The sequence below is a fragment of the Sinohyriopsis cumingii genome, chromosome 8 (genome assembly GCF_028554795.1).
Source record: "Sinohyriopsis cumingii isolate HCF-2022 chromosome 8, ASM2855479v2, whole genome shotgun sequence".
NCBI classification, from domain to species: domain Eukaryota; kingdom Metazoa; phylum Mollusca; class Bivalvia; order Unionida; family Unionidae; genus Sinohyriopsis; species Sinohyriopsis cumingii.
In genome coordinates, this window is record NC_142968.1 from 17,875,861 (window position 1) to 17,899,113 (window position 23,253).

Genomic DNA, 23,253 nt, shown 5'->3' on the forward strand with positions numbered 1-23,253 from the left:
TTAATTGTGATTCAATAGAGATGGTGGCAAAGTGAATATAAATACACAGTTACATATTTGTTGGGGACATTGGGATGTTAATTAATGTTTTTGCCAGTGGTTGGATTGTGTGTTTCGTTTAACTAGCTTCTTTAAAGTTATTTTTTCAGGCTTTTCCTAAAATGTCCTTATATAATTGTGTAGTGTACTCTCTCATGCCCCTGATGGTGGGTATTGGGCTGCCTCGCGTTATCTCCCCTTATAGCAAGGTATATCAAGCCACTCTCTCACCTCATGTCGATCTCTTGCTCTTCTGGTCCCGACACATTAGACTGGTAAATTTTGATGCAATTTACAATAATTTCGTCTTAAGTTGTTTTGCTTGTGCCAGCAATACTTGTTGTTCGTTGTATTCGTTCTGGCCCTATTCCTTTGTTACGGTATGTAATTATTTTGGCTCCTTTTTCCTTATTTCTTTGTTTATATCCCTATCCAGCCATTATATATTCATCTCTTTCCCATATCAGAGATGTACCCTCAGGATATTTTCATACACCATATTAATGAAATTATTTCCTGCTTTTAAGAAATTTGGAAATCTAACTGAGGCTTTTCATTTCTCCGATGGGGGCCTTAAAATTATTTTTTGTTGAAATATTTGGGACTGTCGTTGAAATTATAGCTTTACGTTTATGGAGCGGGACGGGGATGAAATATAAATCTCGCTTCTTTTATATCTGGAATGAGTCTACCAAAGCTGTTGGCAAGGAGTGTTTGACCATATTTGATTACTTTTATGACTTTTAAGCGAATTGTATAATAGGCAGCCATTGTTCGTGTAGTCCATTACTCGTGCCTATTTCAGGCAATGTCTCCTGGACTCTATAATCCAAGTGATGTATTTTAGATTCATTTAGCAAATTGTTGGATTTTTCACTTTCCTTTCTTCTCCAGGGATATTAATATGGGAGGCCCCCAAATAAATCCTACAGTCTCTTTATTTTGGTTTATGTATCGAGTAGTCCTCACGAGTCATATTTTCTCTGATGTTAGAACCACCCAATCCCAGAGTTCACAGCTCACTAACGAAAACTCATTGTAACTGCTTACGGGGTCTGCCTCGCTTTAATCTCTTGAATTGCTTGGACTATAGCTCAAAATTCACCTGTAAAAAATGAACAGTTGTCAGGTAGCCTTGCTTTCAGCGAGATCATTTTCCTCCGGAAAATTGGTACGACTGATCAATCAATCAATCAATCAATCCAGAATTTAAGTTATTTACGGCCAAAACATGTTGGCCTTTGACGCCGCATGAACATACTCAAAGAATATTTCTTAAATATTTGTCAAGTGGACAGCAGGAGCCACCACTCAACGAACTGATACCCCTGCTCTATCGGGGATCAACAGTGTGTGCCTCGCATACTAAATAGAATTTGTAGAATGGAAACATACCATTATATACTTAACTGTATCCTCCTCATGCTGCTTAATTTGCATGTATGGGCGCGGAAAATCAAAAGTCCGCTTGGAGGGTCCGGCTCCCAACATCAACTGCTTCTGTCTGACACGCTGATGATCTACTAACGTTTACCTTCTGCTAATTTGTATAATTTCGGGTCATACCCTACAACCAATTGTGTGTAAGTCATATATTGTAATTGGCATCACCAGTTTTCAATTGTATTACTCTCTGATTCTTTACATTACAAAGTACATAGTACATACGTCTTTGGAAATAACAGTAAAACAATAATATGACTTATTTGCCCATTAAATTGAATGTTTTTAATTAGGTATTATTTAAAAACTCTTTTCAAACTGTGATTAAACGAACCATATCTGAATATTAAAGAAGTTACTATAGACATGGGGATTTAAGCCAAAGTTAAACTATATAGGCCGATAAGAGTGTGGGCCAACCCAAGGAATCGTGCGACTGTACAAGAGGTCTAGAAGCATACGTTTGGTTCAATTGTTGTTCCAATTGGGCGAATTTTTATGTTTATAAGATTATTTTGAATCTTAGTTGTGTTTATAAGATAATTTTGAATCTTAGTTGTGTTCCAAGAGATTATGTGAATCTCTCTCATAGTTTATGACATTATTTTGAAACGCATTTGAATATGATAAGATTATTTTGAATCTTAATCGGAGTCCATACTTAAGATTATGTGAATCTCTCTTGTAGTGTATAATACTATTTGAAACGTATCTGCAGTCCATGAGGTTCTTGGATCTGTATGTCATATTGAGTTCATATTCTTGGTTTACTTTCAATGTGTGAATGTTTGTGCAGAGTTAGTGTGTCAATCAATGTTGAGAGCGTGAGAGAATCATTGTATTTTTACACCATGTATTCATTTCATAAATTTCCATCTTTCACACATTGTGCTTGTCTTATTCATTTAGTCCAAAAATCCACTCGGTTTCTATTCTGCGCAAAATCTTCAGATTTCAGATAATCAGGCGGCATAAATTTGTGTTACATCCGCCTCTTGGAGCTGTTTGGAGTGACCAGGTCAATATTCACAAGGTCATTCGATGGCTGTCAAACAGGGATGGATCAGGATGGATTCCTGAGTGATTCGATGAGCTTATTTAAACTCAGCGTCACTTAGGAGACTGGATATTATCAATATGTTCCCCAAGACAATATGTTTTCCGCTGCCTGGAACAAGTTGGAAATTGTTATTTTGCTTATTCATCCCTCACTTTTTATTCTTTTGGATGCTGCAATGACCGTCCGGAACACATGCACGTGTTGTTGAGCTGCTTTTCGATCATCAATTAATTATCCCATTCCATATTAGACAGCCTCGTATTTAAGGTACACTACCCCTACATATTTAGAGTTGGCGTTATTGGCTGCTTCTGTTGAGGCTTTTTGTCGGCGTGATTGTTCTTCTACGGTTTGGGTGTTGCTGCAGTTGACGTTTATTGTGTATTTTTCTCTCTGCTTCATTTTTCCTGGTTGCCTCTTAGTCTCGTTTTGCATTTTTAAGTTATCATCTCATTTACACCTCATTGCCTGTCCCCCTGATGAGTTATAATCACTCTCAGTGCTGTAGGTGGCATTAGAGTCCAGTCCCAGCTTCAGAAGTTTAGTCTAGTGGATGTAGTTGCTATAGTTGGAGGTATTGTTGTTTGGGGTTCCACTTGAGGCGATCGTGTTATCTTAGGGCCTGGGACCTACGCCTTTGATTGCATTCAGGTCCTGTGTGGTAATCAATATTTTCATCTATGACACTATTGGCGCTGTGCCTTGTTATCCACTCTGTTATCCGAAGACTTGGTACGACTGGAGAACGCGTCTATTGATATGCCTGAAGCAAGGACGTGAAAACATCATGTCTCACAGAAAATACAATTCACTCCAAAAATTCACAACTACAAAGCAAATTTTGTAAGTACCTTAATGAACCTACTTTTATAATTTTACATAGGTTTATAGTATTAATATGTACCAAAAACCACCATAACGAACAAGTATATATATCAAAAGAGAATGGGGTTGTTGATAGGGACATTCACCGGACATACCAAAACATACAAACATACCCTATAGCACATGGGTAGAAAGTGTTTATAGACATACTACTATACCATACATGCAAAGAAAAGAAGTAGTAAATCGGTTTTAAATTTGCATTGTTGTCAGCATAGACATAGACAAAAATAATACATTCAAGCACAAAATATGCAAACACAATTATTGTTGGAAAATGTATTTGTATCGTTCTTTTCTATGTGGGGGCTCTTAAAAGGGCCATTTGGCTTTCGAGCTACTACAGTCCTACATGATGTTGGTTACGGAAGCTCAAAGTGTACATTTAGCACAAGTTAGACGATATTTGGAAGAATAATTGACATACACGTTTCACAAATCCGAATATTTTCCAGACGTCTAACCAAAGTACATGCTATAGATTGTCAATAGCAAGCTAATTTAGGCCTGACTTCTCACATAGCATCGTACAATGCTAGTTACAAGTATTTGTTTGGGACATTCGTTCGATTTTTGAAACAGGTTTAGACTTAGTGACCGTTCTCGCTGGTTTTTAATCAAGGTAGTTATCTCCCTCCACGATTGCAAACACACAAAACATTGAATTTCAGAACCTAGATTTTCCAAACGTTATTGAAAATGACGCATTCATGTTGTCACCGCAGAGAATCCCGACAGGAAAGCCAGTGTCATGGAAACTTTTTAAAAAAGTTGAAATGACCGTATTTTACACCGTCTCACACTCTACTGGTCCCCTAAAACGAAATGGTAGTGTTTGATTCATTGTTTGAAATGTCACATACTGCCCAAAAAGAAACGAGAAAATTTTAAACTGTGAGATTGGTTTCGCTTTTAAAATACCAAACGAACCTTTGATATAGGTTATTTACTAACTGATCCAAACCAAATAACATATCAGCCACTGTCCAATGTGATCAGAATTGGTTATAAGTATTTAGACAACAGAAAACAATAGGCTGACCTAAATGAAATAATCCGTTGGTAAATAGTTAAATGATACATACAATGGCTGTGCGGTTAAGTGCTTATTACCATGGGAAGCATTTAGCAGCCAGTCTTAATGTGCACAATGTTATTATGCTCCTCCACCTCCTCGTCCTCCTCCTCCTCCTACTATTACTACTACAACGGCTAGTGTCACTACTACGAAAACTGCTACTAATATTACTATTATTACTAATTACTACTACTACTACCAGTGCGTCTGCTACTACAAATAATAATAATAATAATAATAATAATAATAATAATAATAATGAGCACGAACAACTAACTTGCAATAACAAGACCAATGCGACACATTTTGTAACATGAGGATTCGTGTGCAATGTTATTGAACTATAAGTACTTGATGATCAATCGAACTTGAAGGTCATGTGTAGTGACCCAATCCCTAGGGAACAAACAAGATTATAAAAGAAAATGTCTATGGATAACAGCTGGGAATTTTCAGGGTACAGCCGAATTATATGATATTGATATTGCAAATATAAAAATTAGACTCTACAGTGTCATAGCAGGATTCACGAATACCCTGACATGTATGTAGATACCAGTTTTGAACATTGTGATATAGAAACATATATGAATATTATCCATATCTGATATGTTTTCAGAAAACATTGATCTTTTAGCAAATATGTGTATCCCGTCTATGCCATGGTTTTCAAATACACACAGATTTGTTCAACTGATGAATTTCATATACGGATACTCGCATTTGTTCCATTTTTTCTGTCTCTATTGTTTTATTAATACTTGATATTCTTAGATAAAGCGAATCATCACTTCTGCCTTCAAACCGGTGTTGAAACGGCGTTATTTAGGCAATCAATACAGCTATGCTTTCAAGTTCATTATTAAGTACTGTCTGTGTTACAAAAAATTAATTCCACTTGTCGGTATGAAAACTACAAACAGAAGAAACAAATAAAATAATAAAAATCAATTATCAATATGACATTTAGTGAAGATTTGCACTGATTTGTTTTACTTAAATGACAAGTGCACTATACATTTGAAAAGTGGCTAGAGAGTATTTGCAATGTTAGATGGAAAATGTAACCTCTATATATTACCGTCTTTCTGCAGAATCTGGGTGTATGTCATTCATTACAGATGTTACGATACGATGTGTATTCACATGTGCACTACCTAGATTCAGAAAAGGTACAACGTGTAACTGCAATAGCCGGTCATGAACGAAAGATAAGGTATGCCTTACAGGACAATAGCTCTCACAGTATACTATATGCTTTACAGGTTTATGGACTGCATGGTCGGATTGGACCAATTGCACTGAACCATGTAGTAATAACATCCGTTTTCGCGTGCGAAACTGTACTAATGACGAATACACAAAACTAAAAAGCGATTGCCAGGGAGTCAGCGTGGAGTCTTTACCATGCCCGGAAATCAACTGCACAAGTCAAGGTAATACCATGGTACAAACTGCACCAATAACTGACAAACTTATGCATATTAAGAATGAAAACAATCTGATATCATGTAAAATGTCAGAATTTGCTGATGAACAAGATACATTCAAAATTTATAGTCGTCAGTTTCATAGTCTGTATATAGGGAATTCTTAGAAATCAAGAAAAGATAGAAATGACATTATTGATGAATCCATAATGTATTGGCTTGGTGTATAATAAGAGAAATTTAGGGAACAAAACACTCACGATTCAAACGAACATGGCACCAACCATTATTTGCCTTTTATATTTTTTTATATTTTGAACTGCTATGCATCATTCAACATTTCAGTGATGACCACGAACCCTCCTGGTACGTTTACCGTATCCAGTATTTTTAAACTTCATAAAAGGTTAATAAAATGTTCTAAAGAAGAATGGAAAAGACCAAAGTGAATAATGTCTTTAAAATTGAATATTTTGAACAATAATTATGTCACTAAAAGTACCATTCCAACAGATACAAGAGTTTACATCAGTCAGCATGATGCATAGGTGTAATATGTTGGTAGAATATTCACCAGACACTGGTTTACGATACACTTAGGTAGGGCAAGTATCTCCACGTTTGTCCTTCACAACATATACTGTTAATGCCACAAAGACGATAGGAAATAAAGTGGCACCGACCATTCTTTGACTTCTGTACATTGTTTTTAACTGGTACACATCATCCAACATTTCAATTTCAGTGATGACCACGAAGCCTCCTGGTAAGTTTACCTTATCCAGCCTTCTTAAGCCTTTCTAAACGGAAAAAACCGTCAAATGAAGAAAGATCACAATAAATGCTTTCTTTAATAATTGAATATTGTCATCAACAGCACTCACATCAAATTTATCATTCCAATAGGTCACCTAGGCGTAGATTAATCATTGTTATTTTCAGGTTTAACATTTTGGTACTCTATTGTCATTGACAATGTTAATAAAAAGATGCAACGTCAGTGCATGCTACCTCTTGCTAGTATACGAAGTCCGAATAAATATTTTGAAGAAAGACCATCCGGATTGCTATTGTATTTCAGCCATTGCCGATGTGATCCCCAAGCAAACAATATTAATAAGAGATTTTGGATTGCACTCTGCATATATTAGCGGCTAGCAACTTCGTTTACTTTTAATTTTTAAATACTTTTCATGAATAATTTGTTATACTGAGCATTGCGATGTATGTTCCTAAAAGCAAACATAATGCAGATAATTTAGGGATTTTCTCTGGAATCAAACTATATGATTAATAATTATTTTGTAAGATTCTTGGAACAATTGGTCTTCCTGGACAATTTGTACTGCGATATGCGGCGGAGGTGTCAAATATAGAAGCAGAAATTGTAGTACTTACGATCAAATTCAAACCAATGACTGCAATGGCCCATCAGTGGAAACTGAAATCGGTAACAATACTGTTTGTGTACGTAAGTAACGAAAGAGCAAGCTAATTCTGCAAACCACCGCACACGTGTGATGAAGGTCATAGTATTGTTTGTCCTTTATTCCTGGCTTTATATTAGGGTGCACAAGACGAATACCACGGTGACACAAAGACTTAAACCTTGTAGGTTTACTAGAATTTATTTTCTCAACTTTTTAACATTTATTAGGCTTCTGAGATCTCGTGAAGATCCTGAAATTACTGTTTAATCGACTTAAATATGGCTTTATAAATTGCGAATTGATTAATTAATTGTCTTATTTGATAAAATAGCAATCTAGATATTTGTATTCGAACATATTTGTACCAGACGATGTTTAAGCTTTTAATTTAACATTTTGGGCGCTGACGTCGGCCATACAGTTCTAAGTCCATATCTTAAAAGGTAATGCAAGTCGTTTATCCCGTGTCCCAAGAGCTGCCTCGTTCTGACACAGTAAAGGAAGTAGACCACACCATAACGTAAAATCTGCGTCTTCCTTACACAGTAATCTAAGTCGGCCATACAGTGTATAAAAGTTTATTTCTTTCTTAAAAATTAAAAGTAAACGAAGTTGCTAGCCGCTAACAATACAAGTTTATTTCTTTCTTTCAGAGTATTGCACAATGAATAAGAGCATTTCAAACGTGCTGCAATAATCGCATTGCAAGGAAGTAAATCCTTCCAACAACTGATCTCAAGCTTTCCTACGTATTTTCAACTCCTCTTTCCTGTGTATTTTTTACAATTCTGAAATTAGGAAACAATGTCAGTCTTTCATGACTCCTGTTAATTATCTCCACTTTCTACAGTTTAAAAAAAGATATTTTACTTAGTCTGCAAGTCGATGAGTAGGCTAAAGCTACAAATCACATCAAAGAGACATGTGCAATAATCTGACGTGTTTGTAATCTCCAAATTACTCATACCGTACTTAATATGGTTATAGAACTTCTAGTCATAAACATGACGCCAATACACCTTTAATGCTGCAGAGAATGCGGCAATTGCCTTCGTTAAATATGTGCTTAAATACCATAAACAAATGTATATTCACTCTATGCTGAAAATTAAATGAATAGCAACATTACTTGGTAATGGCGACACATAAATTATTTCTCATTATGCTTCCGATTTATACTACATTATATGCCATCTTGACGTATCAGTCTATTACCCTCCATCTTTATCTGCTACTAAGAGAAACCTCCGTATGATAAATAGAACCAAACTAATGCATAACATCCAAGCTAACCTAACAACTTGCTTACCTCCTACCGCAGAACAACTCGATAACTGTCTGCGTTCATTACTTGACAAACTTGTCCAGCTACCAAGTGCAGAGTATCAATTGAAAAGTGTTCTCCATGATATAGCAGTGTTAGGGACCAACTTCGCACTGCTAAAAGAGACCGTCGTAAAGCTGAGAGGCTCTGGCTTTCCACCAGACTCACTATTCAGAAGCAAATCTATGAAGTCGCTAAGAAGAATGTCACAAATATAGTTCATGCATCGAAATCAGCCCACTACACAACTAAGATCATGGAAAGTTCCAGCTGCAAAGAGCTCTTCGAGATTACTAACAAGCTAATGTCAAGGAACAAATCTAAACCACTTCCAACAACCGTCTCTCCAGTCGACCGTCCGGACAAATTTCTTCCGTGACAAAGTACAAACCATTAGAGATAAGCGTGACACCACAATTTCATTTGACTCGTCGTCACCATACAGTTGGTATACAGAATTTGAACGGCAACCATTAGCAGCATTTGAACCTGTCTCTATGAATTTCGTACGTACAATCCTGATCCACCAAAGTCATGTGAACTTGACCCATTTCCAACGTCACTGCTGCTTGAGCGCTTAGATCCAGTATTGCCTTCAATAATTGATGTTATTAACACCTCTCTCTCATCCGGGGAATTACCATCATTTTTAAAACTGCCATTGTAAAGCCTCTGCTGAAGAAACCAACACTAGACCATAACGATTTAAAGAACTACCGCCCAGTTTCTAATCTCCCATTCATATAAACAAATCTTAGAAACGGTTGTTCAATCCCAGCTTGTATCTCATCTAAATTCAAACAGTCTTTCTAGCAATGAACTATTTGCATATCGCCCTTGCCACAGTACTGAAACTACTCTTCTAAAAGTAGTTAATGAAATTCTCTCTGCGTTGGATAGCGGAAAAATTACAGTCATCACCCTCCTCGATTTGTCTGCAGCATTTGACACAATAGACCATGATATATTACTGTGGTTCAAGTAATACTTGGTCAACATGACACAAATTGTATCTGCAAAATGGACCTGTTCTCTTCATTCTCTACACTCAGTCGCTCTCAAGTGTCATAGATCATCATCCAGTGTCTCACCAATTGTACGCTGATGACACCAAACAATACAAATCTAGCCACCCAACCGATGTTGATGCTACCATCCAAGGTGTAGACAGGTGCATTGCTGTTGTGAAATCATGGATGATATGTAACAAGCTGCAGATGAATGATGATAAAACTGAGGCCATTCTGATCACAACACAAAGACTTTCTCATTCACATCCTTTACCTCAAACAATAAATATCAGCAACACCAACATTAAATTTACACAATCAGTACGAAACCTAGGTGTTACCCTGGACAGTACTCTCACATTACAGCAACATGTCATGAACATATGCAAGGCTGCATATCTTGAGCTGAGGCGCATCAGCTCAATTCGCAAATATCTTTCAGTTGATGCCACAAAAATACTTGTGTGTTCATTAGTACTTTCAAGACTGGACTATTGCAACACAATTCTGTCTGGTTCATCTCAATATCTGCTCCAGAAACTTCAGAAAGTTCAAAACACAGCTGCTCGGATCATACTTAGAGTACCACGATCAGAGCACACCTCTCCGCTGTTCTGTATCCTATACTGGCTATCCATTCGATCCAGAATCAAACACAAAATTTGTTCTCTGTGCTACGTTTCACTGTTGGATTCTAGTCCAACATACCTATCCGACCTCATCCATGTGTACACACCAGCAAGATACTTACGCTCCTCTTCTGACAATCTTATACCCATTATTCCGACAATGAAAACAAAGTCATATGGACAGCGTTGTTTTGCTTACCAGAGCCCAGCAACGTGGAATGAATTGCCCACTGAACTGAGACACAAAGGCACAGTGATCCCATTCAAGAGTGCTCTCAAAACTCACTTATTTCGACTGCAAGAACAAACCTAAAGACCTACTTTAAATATTCTCAGTATGTATTTTAATGTTTTCTGATTTCATGGTGTTTGTTTTTTATCTTATAGGTGTTGTCTAATGTTGTAAACTGCTTAGAGCTTCTAAAGATTTGGCGTTATACAAAGTCCTCATTATTAGTATTATTATTCTTTGGATTTTTAACGTAGCTTTAACAATTTTTCAGTCATATCGCTACGATGTCTGCAGTGTGACAGTTTATAGTGTCTAGCACTGGGGCATCATGCCGCGGACATGTAGCATCACGTCCCACCCTGTCACATTATCTTGACACCAGGCCGACCAGTCCTAACACTAACCTCTTAATGCTGAGCGCCAATCGAGGCAACTGTTAGAACCATTTTTGTAAGTCTTTGGTATGACTCGGCCGGGGATCGAATCCTCGACCTCTCGCATACGAGGCATTAAGTTTGACCACTACCAATAAGATGCCTTTAATAGATTTTCTTTCAAAAGAGCACTGGACAGAACATTACAATAACGGACAGAAATCATCGAGATATACAAGCCTTTTAGTTTTGTTCAAATGCCGATATTTTTTTAACGTATCAATTCTTCTTAGACACTGCTTACTAGAACTAGGCATTTACAGGAAGAAACAAAATAAACGCCTGCTTTAAAACAACAACTTAGATTTCATATAATCGAAATTGTATTGAAGAATTTTAATACTAATGCCTTATAACTGTGTATAAATGATGTCAATCAGTCATCAAATATGGCCGCCATTACTAAGAAAATCCACCAGCAAAGTTTTCTTACGGACCACAGAATAGATTTGGACCAAAATGCAATAGAAATAATCTTGGAAATTAAGGCCTTGTGCAGGTGGTAAACTGATGTCCTAACCATCTGGGTTTTGTCTACAATTAAATTAAACGTATGCATAGTCCTTTTCATAATATTTCTATAGGGGAGGGGCATCTGTGTTCCAACTACAATGCTAGTCAAAGCACATACCATGAACAATGCATTTATATTGTCCGCTCCATCTGAAAGGTCACCGCCGTTGTTCCAAATTATATTCGCATGTCTCATCGCTACAAATATAACTTCAGGAAGCCATTGTTCTCGTCGTTACAACGATGACTATCGGTACTAACCTTTCTCATCATATGAACAATAATATTTAGAAATTCATTATGGTTTGCGACTGTTGCGCAAGGTGTTACTGGTAAACAAGTTAGAGAATATTATGATTCCATGTCCGCTATATATAATCAGGGCAGTAGAGAGCGATGACGTGCCCTGGGTTAAGAAAACCCGAGCATCTCCTAGTTCTTGTTCAAATAAATTTTTTATGAAATTAAAAAGTGTTGTTATTCTCAGGCCCCCTTCCGTGCCTGGGCCACGGAGATATATCTTCGGTTGCGCACACCCCCCCCCCCCCCTTTTCAGCCCTGTTTTTACTTGCCCAACTTTCTTCTCTTTATCCTGAATCTAATATCTTTGGACCCAGCTTTTTCTTAACACTTGTAATATATGAGTTGGTACAAATATATGCCTTTAAAATATAAAATATGAATGATGCCTTCAAACAGACTTGCATGCATTTTTACATGTGATATGAAGGTTGTACAGAAATATGGCAATCAATAGCAAATTAATGGCAGAAATATTTAATGGTATTTTGACCGTGACGATGCATTTTCCTTTGCGATTTCTTTTTATGCCACAGACACTGACAGTTGGAGTTCCTGGAACGGATGGACTGCATGCACAGCCTCGTGTGGTGGTGGTCACCAATTTAGAGACAGACATTGCCAACGGTCAAGTGGCTCCACGGCTAATGAATGCCCAGGGTTGTCCATAGAGAGCCGAAGATGTGCTACCGAAGAATGCGCAGGTAACTGAGTTGCATATATATATATATATATATATATATATATATATATATATATATATATATATATATATATATATATATATATATATATATATATAAGATTTTGGTATCATTCCATTTATTTCTACGGTTGCTTATGCTCATTTCGCCAATTTTATTTTTTATTGTTTCTTTATCGCTATCCAGTATGGAACAAACTGTTAATGTTTGAGGGATATGTAGTAAATTTGTATCTTCTTCAAGATAAGAAAAATTATATTTTATTTCAAATTATTTCAGATTTGCCAATTCCAATAAAACATAAAGTACAGGAAGCTGAATATTTCTTACAGGTGTTTTGGGTGAATGGCTGAGTTGGACTTCTTGTCCTTCGACCTGTGGTATAGGCATTCAGTTCCGAGAACGCTTCTGTAATTATCCTGGAACTACCAATATTTCTAAGAACTGCCACGGTGAGACGGTAGAGCAGAAGGTTTGCCATTTAATGGATTGCCCAGGTGGGATGATGAACAGCAAATTGCATTTATTAAATTTCCTTGATTGCACTGAACAGACGTAATCACATCTAAAGCGGAATCTATACATGCATTTACTGATGTAAAGAATCACGAGACCAAGGAATTTCACTTGTATGTCAGAAACTTGTTACATGTTGCGAAATGTATGTAACATGAGCATTTCTTCGTGTCAAAGGTCACGGCTGATGTGGATGAGCTATTTATTGAATGTCAAGCCAGTTGATAGGGCACTGTATATATTTATTGAATTTGTATGTGTGCATTTGTGCGTAGATGTGGATATTTCTCATTTAATGAGTAGTAGTAAAACAATTACGCATTCATTCACCATCTTACCATTTAGGTAATAACTACTAATTGGCATTTTTAATGAATGCTTAATATTATATTATATTATATTATATTATATTATATTATATATATATATATATATATATATATATATATATATATATATATATATATATATATATATATATATACCTTAGTGGATGGAATGTGGGGACATTGGGGAGAGTGGAAAGAATGTCTGGCAGGAAGACAAATGAGGTCCAGAAAGTGTGACGGTCCATCCCCTCAGCATGGCGGGAAGGAGTGCTATACAGATAATGACGCTAGGGATGTAGAGACACGTACATGTGATGGTATGGGCAACTAAATCATCATGTTAATTAAACATTGTAATCGGCAACTAAAACACCCAGTTAATTAAAGATGGTATGGGCAACTAAAGAAAAAGCTTATTTAAGATAGTATGTGTAAATAAAGTCACGAGTTATTTAATGCTGGCATGGGCAAATACTGTTGCAGTTTATTTTAAAATGGTTTGTGCAAAATAAAGCAGCAAATTATTTAAAGATAATCTGGCAAATAATGTCCCTGGTTATTTAAATTTGGTATGGTCAAATAATTTCCAAGGTTATTTAAATTTGGTTTGATCAAAAAGTGTTTCAGGTTTCTTAAATTTGGTATGGCCAAAATATTGCCCCAGGTTATTTAAATTTGGTATGGCCAAAATAATACCCCAGGTCTTTTAAATTTGGTATGGTCAAAATATTGCCCCAGGTTATTTAAATTTGGTATGGCCAAAATAATGCCCCAGGTTATTTAAATTTGGTATGGCCAAAATAATGCCACAGGTTATTTAAATTTGGTATGGCCAAAATATTGCCCCAGATTATTTAAATTTGGTATGGGCAAATAATGTCCCAGGATATACAAATCTGGTATGTGCAAATAAAACACTAGTGTATTTATATATTACTTTAGATTAGAAGTGTGTTGTTTGATTCTTTACAAGGAAAGGCATACACATTCACACACGTTAATGAAGTAATAACCATGAAAAGTACTTATGAAATATCATTAAGTCGATTAATCAAAACTTTTGTTCCTGGAATTTGCCTTACTTTTCATACGGTGTCAATGGCTAGAAGAGGCTTACTTACAATACCTCTGTATTTTACAGCCATTACAACTCCTGCACCCAGAGTGTTGGAACCCCCGATAATCTACGGCAACGCGTCCACGGTGTCAGGTGGAAACGTGTCTTTGCTATGTTTGACCACTATAGCAGGTGTCAGTGTCAAGTGGTACTATAAAGAGGTATCTGTGTGCGATGTATTTTGAGTTCTCAGGTTGCAAATCATCTACACTTCGATCCAACCACTCTGTTAATATGATTGAAACAATTTTAATTTGCTCATTCCCAGAGATATGACAATGAAATCTTGCAAGTTACCTTTCAATTTTAGGGAGACCGTGAGGTAATTACTACTAGTACCGAAAATCATGCACAATTACTGTGTATGATGTAAGATATCAATATGCCTTATGCATAGCGTATCTCACATAACAATTTGTAGTTGCAAGCAATTTGGCTTCAAATTTCGTGTTGTCGGTAATAACGGAACCTTCCTGGAATAACATCAAATATAGTTTTACATTAGTCAGATAATGGTTTACTTTCCAAATTGTTCACATGTAGTCATTTGCTAATAAAAATCAACAACCCAATGCATGTACATATAGAAAAATTCACAAATTCCACAGAAATTAACATTGGTCACATGTAGTCATTTGCTAATAGAAATCAATAATCCAATGCATGTACATATAGAACAATTCACAAATTCCATAGAAATTAACATTGGTCACATGTAGTCATTTGCGTATAGAAATCAATAACCCAATGCATGTAATATAGAACAATTCACAAATTCCACAGAAATTAACACTGGTCACATGTAGTCATTTGCTAATAGAAATCAATAACCCAATGCATGTACATATAGAACAATTCACAAATTCCATAGAAATTAACATTGGTCACATGTAGTCATTTGCTAATAGAAATCAATAATCCAATGCATGTACATATAGAACAATTCACAAATTCCACAGAAATTAACATTGGTCACATGTAGTCATTTGCTAATAGAAATCAATAACCGAATGCATGTACATATAGAACAGTTCACAAATTCCACAGAAATTAACATTGGTCACATGTAGTCATTCGCTAATAGAAATCAATAACCCAATGCATGTACATATAGAACAATTGACAAATTCCATAGAAATTAACTATGTGGACATATTATATTTTCAGTGAAGCAGAAGAAAAGAATTACCTCATTCTAATGATATATTTAAATTGCTATATAAATGCTACTTGCATTATACCATTTATCAACGCAGGATATTAAATTATATTATATTATATTATATTATATTATATTATATTATATTATATTATATTATATTATATTATATTATATTATATTCAGTATAACAATATAAAACATTATCCCTCACTCTGTAGAATGAAAGTTTACCAGTTTACGCGGTTCAGCCACAAGGCACGACACATCTGATAATCACGGATGCCAATGTACACAACACTGGCACATATACGTGCCTTATCGCAGACAAGGAACTTTCTGCAAAAGCTCATCAAGAAGTAACCATGGGAGAATGTAAGAGGCGTTTTTAGACATACCGTTTCATTCTTTTTGCGTCCTTCATAGATAATATCCAGTATATAAAAGTTCCTAGAGATGTCAGATTGATTGTATAAAGATGAATACAAAATGAATAAATGAACTACCTGAATTCTGTAGCAAAATGACAAGTGGACAAATGATGAAAGCGAACGCTACTCTACTTATTAGTATGTATTCCTATGTAATCGCCAGTCCTCCTTTTACATATACTTGTACGTACTTTATACTTATACGGCTTCTTCCATGTATTCTACATACTGTATATTTATATGGCATTTTCCATGATTTATTACCCACTGCTTAGTTATACGGCTTTTCAATGTATTCGTTTGTACTTTTTATTATTATACAGACTTTCCCATGTATTCGTATGTACTGTATATTATAAGGCCTTTTCCATTTATTTGTACGTACTGTATAATATACGGCCTTTTCATTATTCGTACGTTCTATATATTATACGGCTTTTTCCATGTATTTGTACGTGCTGTATATTATACGACCTTTCCATGTATTCCTGTGTACTGTATATAACACGGTCTTTTCCATGTATTCGTACGTACTGCATACTTATATATCGTTTTCCAAACATTCGTACGTACTCCTCAATGGAAATTTCCATTTTAAAGGACACAGCCATTTGCTCATCACGTGATATTCCGCCAATACTATAGTGAAAACGTAGAAAGTTCTGTACAATGGAAGCTATTAATTGTACAGATTAGCTGTAAATATCACTAATTTGCACAGAAATTTAGTTTCACAGTAATCTCTGTCAAAACAACATTTAGCGAATTGATTAACCCAAAGTTCTAATTTTGTTACGCTTTAGAACTTTTCCTTAGTAGTTTTTTATAATCGGTTTGTTTATATTCCAAGGTTCAATTTATAGTTTAATTTTTATTGTCCTCATTTTTTTACTTCTTGGTGTTAAATATGTTGAATTATATAACGAATTTTTTCAAGTTATTTTCATACAATTTGTTGAGATAATTGTTTTTGTTTTTTCTTTATCAATCACGCCAACTAAAATGTGTAGTAATTTTCATTCCCTTCACCTTAACTCACCTGTTTTTTATTTCACTAATTATCATACGTTTGTTAAAAGCATATATATATATATATATATATATATATATATATATATATATATATATATATATATATATATATATATATATATATATATATATATATATAATTATAGCATTTTATATATAATTAAAGCATTTTATCATAAAGAATGTAGCACACATCAATCCGGTCAATATTTTATGATTTCCCAGCGGCTGCGAAGATAATTTCACTGACAGCACAACCGCCACATATATCGGATGGGACAACTGTACAGCTTGAATGCAAAGCTTTAGGTTACCCGGAGCCTATCATACGCTGGGGATATAAAGATGTAGGTTAACAAAAATTACTACTACTACTACTACTACTACTACTACTACTACTAATAATAATAATAATAATAATAATAATAATGATAATAATAATAATTGCATCATATACAACTCTGTTTGAATAAGAACTTTAAAATGAAATCACTTTTTATAGAAAATATAAATGTTAATTATATGTTTTAGACAAGGACATAAATGCATACATAGAAAGACAGAGAAACTGTTATATACGTAGGGAGGTAGAAAATTAGAGCACGAGAAGGAAATATGTGGGTATTGCACACTTGGGGAACATTCGCTTGAATGAAAATGAAGACAAATTCACGAAATTAAACCCTGATAATTTGAAAGAACATGATGAAGTCGTCTTTTCTTTCAGACATTCGGAAACCCTTACGTTCCGCCGCCAGTCAAATATACCGATGGAGGGAAGACTATTGTGATCGCCTCGTATCAGAGCATTTTATACGGCGGCACTTGGACATGTAATGCAGTCAATAAGCTGGGAGCAGATCATAGGGACATTACGATATGATAAATGACATTTTATGCTTCACCGATGTAGATTTCATGCGAGGTTATGGGCTATCTGTCGCAATTACATTTCCAGAAAACAATTATTTTACCCCAGAGGTCCCTGAAAACAGATAATTAAACTTCATATACAATGAAGTATGTTTCAAATTACAATAAAATAATGGCATCGTTATCAGTATATTATAGAAGATGATTCATCTGCATTACTGTCGGATAAAATATTCCTACCCAGCATGCAGTCCACCAACTTGCATATGGATGAAAAATAAAGAAATTATACATTATTGTTGTATTACTAACAATAAAGAAGTTTACTGTAGAAATGGCTGTATTTGATTGTTTTAAAAAGATGTTTATTGTATGACTCTGTGTCTCTCTCTCTCTCTCACACATCTGCGTACTTTATTCGCATTCAGGAATATCTAAGCATATGCAAACGAAATGTCATCAGATGATTTTGACTCTAACAAGGTTTATATATCTTCTCAGTCTCATTGCATTCCAAATGCGAAATAGCAAAAAGAGATGCATGAAGTTCTCCATTAACGTGTACTAGTAAAATATGTCCGTAAAAGATCAATCAGTAGAAAGTGATGAAAAGTTTCAAAGCCCAAAACTCCATGATAATACAAGTCCAATGGAATAAAACAGCAATAAAAAAGAAAGAGGAAAACGTACAGAAATATAACCGTAATTTCACGACTTGCAAATTGCCTTAAATTGTTACTGCCGAAAACAAACATCACGTGTTTTGACTAAAGATAAGATGTTACAATAAACATTGCTGAGCTTATAGTGATAAGACAAAAAAATTATCTGAATTCTATAAGAAAGGCTGATCGGATACCATTTATCCTGAACTACCCTCCAGACAACACCAATATAGGTCAAATCATCGGGAAAAACTGGCCCATCGTGGAATCGTCAGACACACTAAAGTTAATCCTCATTAACAAACCTGTAGTAGCCTACCGGAGACCAAACAACCTCAAGGACATCCTAGTCAGGATGAAGCTAACGCCATTCATTAATCAAGACAACCCTAGTCAATCTGGACTATTGGGCGATAAAAGGTGCAAAACCTGTCAACATATGATAGAGACCAGGACATTTTCTAGCTCAGTGACTAGAGACAAATTAAACATGCATGGTTCAAACAAAACGTGCAAAACAGAGAATATCACTTATCTCATCACATGTCAGATCTGGAGCCTTCAGTATGTCGGAGAAACTGAGAAACTACACAAATGGACCACCTTGCATAGTTCTGATTGGATGATAAAGAAGCTGTACAGAAGCCCGGTCGCAGAACACTTCTCCTCCCCTGGCCACACGTTCAGTGATACAACACTTACTGCTTTTGCTCACAACTCCAACTGGAGTACCCAAACCAGGAAAGACAATAAATCTTACTGGATACACCGCCTTAGAACATTGAAACCAAGCCGTTTAAACCAAGAAAACTAGAAAAAGACAACCATACAAAAATAAAATTATATTATAATGGGCCTACGTTATCAGATAAAGACGCCAAACGTTTATTGGAGGATGTTAAAGCCACACCTGTGCTAGAGAACAGCCAATGATAAGTTTGTTAATATATTTAGTAAGAAATGGTTTCACTGAAGTTGACTTGATTATAAAAGAAACAACCCTGCTGAGTGTCATCAAAATAAGTAAGGCGTCATGGATGAGTCAAACAAACGAGTTGACAATATTGCTATGCGACATATTTAGAGAGATAAAGCCAAAAACAAATTCGGAAGCATATCAAAGAATAATTATTTACAAGTTTGATCGAAATTGGAAGATACAACATACGCCTTGCAACAAGGGCTACACGTCTCCTACAGATGTCATCACGGAAATAATTGTAGCAGACCAAACTTATGTTATTCTAGGAAATCGTTCTACCTAGTCTAATTAAAATCAGTTGAAGGATTTATAAATATGTTTAAATTGAACATACTGATGGAAGAATATCGGACACAAAAAGTCAGTGCAAAAAAGAGCAATATCACATGATTTCCACAAACCGATGACAGTAAATAAATAAAACTAACTAAGCTCGTCCAAACGATATGCTCTCGGAAATTGAGAATGCTAGAGGCGGATTAGTTCAAAAGGTTAAAATAACGGTGAGGATAGTTCAAATGTAGTGGATGATAATGACATCATTGTTGTTAACCTTCAGGTTTAAAAACAACGAATACTGCTCAGCTACCAGACATTATAAAAGGAATATCAATGTTGTATTAAATACATTGACATTTCGCATACATTTAAATGCATTTAAAACTAGGTACAGCTTTATATAAAACTTTGAAGTGCCTTATCATAAAGATTGATAATACAGTCACATTTATGTCATTTGCTTAGATGTCCCACAATAGGCATCAAAGAAAGCTTAAATATACATATTCTGCAAAGGTTCGTATTCGTGGGAAAAGTAAAAGACGATCTTTGTACGTACATATTCTTCTTACCATAGATTTCACCCCGCCTAATCCATAGAGCTGATATTTCAGAACCTTTATTGACATCCTCTAGAAAATACTATATATATAATGTAACATTCGTTTCTTCTATTATGTGTATAACATTCCATTTGAAGTTTACGAATTGAGACGCTTGTCTTTAGTTCTCTTCATAACAGATAGATGATAATAGTACACAATTATTAAATATATTTATTTGCGTGTGCACTTTAAGTACCTCATTCAAGAATGTGAATTTGTTAGTTTTGTTTTATACCTTAGAAGGGCACTAGAAGACAGTGCAAAACAAGTTCCATGCTTGCATATCGCTCAAAGACAATTTTGTCAAATGTTACACTGTCTTGGTTACAGTTTACCGATATGATAATTGTTGTGGACGATAAACTAATTAAATTCAGTTTTATATCAGTAAATTACAATTATAAAACTACATTGATATATTTGCCTCCGATGTAGGCAGAAACAATGCCTTAAAATTATTTTTGGTGAGTTCTCTTAGACAGCCTCAGAAGTAAATATTATCCTTCAAGCTGGAAATTGCAAAATAGTCCTCCTTTCCTTATTCACATTGAACCCACACTAATTGTAAACAAAGCAAAACAAAGATGACATCCATGAATTGCATACCAATCAAACAATGAAGTTCTCTTTCAGCCGAGTGAAGTCTCTGTGTGTCTCAAGACGGAAGAACTGCAAAAAAGGCTTAACAGTGTGCCATTCGTTTACATAATGCATGTCATTCAAATAGTTGTCAATTATGACATTCTTGTCGCTTAGTAACAAAAAGCAAAATGAAAGAACCGACTGGGAGAATCTAGGAAATGTTGATAACCTATTGATGTCAATAGTCAACAGCAAACAAAAGAAACATTTGCTGATATACTATATTGTATCAAACGAATAAAATACTTGGCTATCTACCTGAATATATGTGTGCATACATCCATGACGGTTCTTGTTTTACCAGGACAGAAACCAATAATACACTTCCTTAAGCAAAAAACAAATCACGTATTACCATCAATTTCATTGTTGTATAACTTCTTATAAGCAAACATCTCACAAAATCATTACTCAAAATATCTACTTTGCATGTGCGATAAGCGAACCGCCAAGATAATATTACCACATTAAAATCAAATTGCAGGAGATAATATTACCACATTAAAATCAAATTGCAGTAGAACTCATCTGAAAATGCCACTAATTCTGCCTAAAAATTATTGTCTCAAGACAGGCGATCTCTCGTGACAGGTTATAGCAAAACAAGATTAATATATCTGTGCACATATAATGTGGTCTTCGGCAGATGGTTTTCCGTTGCGGTGGTCTTTTATGGCATGTTCCAACGCATTGTTCTTAGTTTCGATCAATTTAGTTCTCACTAGAAATAGGTGAAATTCTATTCGGAGCATACAAGCTTTGGTAAGTAAGTTACCAATAGACATACATGTGACACTGACAATGAAATATAAAAAAACAGAAGAAAAAGTACTCAATAAAAATAGTTAAAGTCTACCATGCTCGGCGGTATGTTTCTTCAGCAGCTAACAATGAGTGGAATGAGCTTACAACTTCTCTTATCGCAGGTGTAGAGGTGAAAGACCTGGCCGTAAGAACACATTGAACTACGATACCAGCAAACGTAAGACAAAATGTCAACCTAAAGGTTGTTGCAGTCATTTACATGTTTAGGTTGAGAAAATCAATACCACATGTCTGAGAAGCCGCGTGTTATTGTTCTCTTTAGAAGTTTGTATGTTCAAATTAGAAAGAAGAATCAGATTTTCTATGAAAAACAAAATGCACTGGATTATTTTTTTTCTCCAATGGCCCCATAAAAGAACACTTAATACAACTGGGTAAAGCTATATGAATAACATTTCCAAGTACCAGGACTAAACCAATTTCTGAGTATAGATATAAGGTTAAACGTGATAAAATCATATCTTGCAAAATCAGGCATTTCTTACGGAACTGTTCAACGAGCAACAACCCCATATCATATTTTACACCTTTGTAAAATAGTATGGTTGGATTTGTTTACCATCGTTGTAAACGTAGCAAATTGCTTTAGAAAAGCTCTCCCCATAATCACAACCAAACTGCAGAGGTAAATGTTACCCGTGATGTCTTTTAATTCTCGCTCTTGGCACGACATTTATACACGGATATATGAAAATGAGTTTTGCGTTGAACGGTCTTTTCCGAAGGAATGAAAGGACAGGCTGTAAACGAAGATGCCAATACAAATCAAACTTCTACTTGGTCTATATTTTTTCTCCATTGCAAGAGGAATTCAATTCATACTGCACATATTGAGAAAGGCTTTTCGGGAATTGTTACGACTAATTTCGTTGTGTCAAAAGCACGTGAAGTCATATGCGATATGAAGAACAGCCGTGCAACCAATTTTGTTTAGAAAGGTCCATTCTGAGGCAGTGCAAAGTTCTTCAAATATATCTCAAATGGCTCAGCATCCAATAAATTTCTTATAATGATAAACCCCAGCTGCAATCCATACACACAATTCATCCGGATGAATTGGAATATTGAGAAAGATAACTTGATGTCAATTTTACCCATATAGCGACCACCTTAAGATTGTATGATATTTATTATAAAAGTGCAATACCCTCATTAATCTGAACACCGGATCCCTTCAGATAATAACGATAATGATAAAACACAATTCCTCCAATTCTTCTTTGCGGCATAAAGCCCAGAAGTCTTATTTTAAAATTTAAAAATGGGTTTCATTACGAAGAGATTATC

The 23,253-nt window shown here is 35.2% G+C and overlaps 1 protein-coding gene across 2 annotated transcripts in view; it reads left to right on the forward strand.

Annotated features, from left to right (window-relative positions):
- Positions 1-18,228, forward strand: part of LOC149793059 (coadhesin-like) — a 106,327-nt gene extending 88,099 nt beyond the window's left edge. Inside the window, exons 8-16 of one of the 2 annotated variants that reach the window (XR_016422706.1) lie at positions 5,771-5,941; positions 6,681-6,701; positions 12,344-12,511; positions 12,844-13,008; positions 13,518-13,673; positions 14,498-14,634; positions 16,152-16,201; positions 17,321-17,442; positions 17,823-17,961. Coding sequence is in view for 1 of the 2 variants with exons in the window: in XM_089966959.1 (XP_089823085.1) it covers positions 5,771-5,941; positions 6,681-6,701; positions 12,344-12,511; positions 12,844-13,008; positions 13,518-13,673; positions 14,498-14,634; positions 15,854-16,007; positions 17,321-17,442; positions 17,823-17,978 (1,250 nt within the window). In the remaining variant the exon portion in view is untranslated. Of the gene's footprint in view, positions 1-5,770; positions 5,942-6,680; positions 6,702-12,343; positions 12,512-12,843; positions 13,009-13,517; positions 13,674-14,497; positions 14,635-15,853; positions 16,008-16,151; positions 16,202-17,320; positions 17,443-17,822 lie in introns of both variants that reach the window. The other variant, XM_089966959.1, reaches the window with a different exon arrangement.
- Positions 18,229-23,253: the final 5,025 nt, after the last annotated feature.